The sequence below is a fragment of the Eucalyptus grandis genome, chromosome 7 (assembly GCF_016545825.1).
Source record: "Eucalyptus grandis isolate ANBG69807.140 chromosome 7, ASM1654582v1, whole genome shotgun sequence".
In the NCBI taxonomy this organism is placed as follows: Eukaryota; Viridiplantae; Streptophyta; class Magnoliopsida; order Myrtales; family Myrtaceae; genus Eucalyptus; species Eucalyptus grandis.
Genome location: NC_052618.1, coordinates 42,121,411 through 42,123,969, shown reverse-complemented (window position 1 = coordinate 42,123,969; position 2,559 = coordinate 42,121,411). Strand labels below are relative to the sequence as shown.

General features: G+C 42.0%; 1 protein-coding gene across 1 annotated transcript; it reads left to right on the top strand.

The window, feature by feature from the left end:
- The first annotated feature begins 1,038 nt into the window (after window positions 1-1,038).
- LOC120296154 (uncharacterized protein At4g02000-like) lies at window positions 1,039-2,121 on the top strand. Its single transcript, XM_039317819.1, has one exon. The coding sequence runs from the start codon at window positions 1,039-1,041 to the stop codon at window positions 2,119-2,121; it is 1,083 nt and encodes a 360-aa protein (XP_039173753.1).
- Window positions 2,122-2,559: the final 438 nt, after the last annotated feature.

Sequence of the window (2,559 nt, the reverse complement as noted above, 5' to 3'; positions counted from 1 at the left end):
AAAATTTGTTGTTGCCGGTGTTGACCATCCACCTTACCCCATTTTATGACGAAGTAACAAACATCGTGAAAACTAAAGGGAACCTAATGAAAGTCCAAAAATATTGAATTCTTGGATGGTTCCTTTTTGTAATAGCCATAATTGGTGTTACAAAAGACAGCCCATAGGAAAGGCCAACATTAGGAGAGAAGGTATCGAAACATCAAGGAACACTTCCAGAAAGATTGATATGGGGTAGGCTTAAGTAATGGAGAAGGTTTAATTGGCAGAGTTGCATAGGAATATCTTTAGTCAAGTAATTCCTCTCGGATCAATTTACTCTAATTATCAAGAATGTTGTCCAAAAGCAGGCACTCTACCGGTGAATTCATCGTTACTGAGATGGAGGATATACAAATCTAGCATTTGCAAACATTGGTAATACCAATTAAAGAAACATTTATATCAAATACGGCATAGCGGTCTTCTCTCTCTCGTTGAGAGCTCCTCTCTACCATTCGGGCAGAGCTTCCACTTTCCTTTCAATGGCGTTTAGTGCAAATTGCTATCGGCTACCACCATGATGCTGGAGTAGATGCTCACCCTCGCTGGCCTTGAGTACACTTCAGATCTGGTAAGATGATTCCAGAACCCTAATTTCCTCCTTTCCCGAAACCCTATTCACAAACACCAAAAACCCAAATTCGAACTCCAACCCTTTCCTCTCCACATTACCAGTTTCTCCACGGCTTCTCCATTTTAGCTACTAGAATCGTCATCTTCAATCATTCCATGCTAGTCCACTCCATGATTTTCAATCTCACAAAACCAGCTTCAGCAGAGCCCCCTTCAATCCCATCCCAAATCGACACCTAGAATCACTAATATCCATAAGAAGACCCCCAATCCCAACCTATCTGCATGTTTGGTATTTAAGACTGAGGGCATCGGTTTCCTGTTAAGGCTACATCAACAAGAGTTCCTCAGACTCAGACCGGGAGCAACTCAGATTCAGACTGGTGTCGACCAAGGGCAACAAGACAACCTGAAAAAGGCGAAATGGAAGGTGAGACTGAGAATGACTTACGATTAGCTGCTCTATGTAAAAGCTTAGGCGATCTTTGGGCTGCTAGTGACGTTGTTGAGGTCTCGACAGAAATTCCGCTTATCAAAAGAAAGGAATGTAACCTTACTTTGTTTGGCAAGTTATTTTCCAGACCTAATGTTAACTTTCCAGCCTTTGCCACCACAATGAAGAAGGCATGGAAGGCAGAAACAGCAGTTTGCCAACAAAAAGAGCTAGGCTTATTCTCTTTTACCTTTCAATCTGAGGAAGAGAAAGAAAGAATTCTTAACACAGGTCCATGGTCCTTTGCAAGTAACCTTCTAGTCCTAAAACAATGCAAACCAGAGATCCCAGAGCATTGTTATGATTATTCTTACTGTGATTTCTGGATTCAAATGGGAGGAATACCTCTCAGATGGTTTAGAGAGGATGTGGTTGCTGAATTGGCTGAGAGAGTGGGTCGGGTGGTGGAAATACAGAAGGAGGCAAAAGGCAATGGCCCAAACAAAGCAGGAAAGGTGAAGGTAGAATTGGACTTGAATTCACCTTTGAAATCAGGGGCCATATTGGATATAGGGGCCAAGAAGTTATGGGTGGATTTTAAGTATGAACGACTACCTCATTACTGTTACTCATGTGGGAGAATCGGGCATTATGCCACAAATTGTGAGGAAGTTCCCTATGAACAGACTAAATGGGCAGAGAATAAGGTAGGAAAGTACGAACCTTGGCTAAAGGAAAAAGTACGTGATCACAGTCCTTACTGGGAAGCTTTCTATGGCAAAATAGCAAAAAATTCTGAATCTGAAGAAGTCATTCCTGAGACACCTGTAACAAAAACGGAAAGGGAACCAAATGTGAGAATCAACCCAGAGCAACGGGTAATCACACCTCGCAACAAGAAAAGGGCAGATTGTCACTCATCTAATTATCTGATTGAAGAATGGCAGACTGTGGACCAAGGCAAAAAAGATAAAGGGAAGCAGATTATGAGTATTGACCCTCCTAAAGCACACTTTCAGATGGAGGAAAGTATAAGTAAAAAAACCTTGAAGACCCACAAAACCAAAAAATAGAAAAGAACAGCAGAAAATACCATTTTACTCATTGATGATATGGAGCTGCTAGAAACACCAGTTCAAATAGTCAAGGAAGGCAAGGAATGGGCTTTGGTGGCTAGCCCTAATAAGCCACCACAGACGTCATGAAGATAATAAGCTGGAACTGTCAGGGGCTGGGCAACCCCCTGACATTCCAAGAGCTTAAAGCATTAGTTGCTCTCGAAAGGCCCACACTGATTTTCTTAATGGAAACTAAGAACAAGGAATCGATGGTAGAGGGAGTGGTAAATCGTCTAAAGTTTCCCAACAGCATCATAGAGAATCCGGAAGGCATTGGAGGAGGTCTAGCACTTATGTGGAGTGAAGAGGTGGATGTTAAACTGAACTCCAGCAATAAATCTTTCATAGATGTCGAATGCATTGACAAGACTAATGGGTGTCTGATGAGAATTA

Excerpts from the sequence above, each read along its gene's own strand:
- LOC120296154 (XM_039317819.1), top strand. The coding sequence starts at position 1,039 with ATGGAAGGTGAGACTGAGAATGACTTACGATTAGCTGCTCTATGTAAA.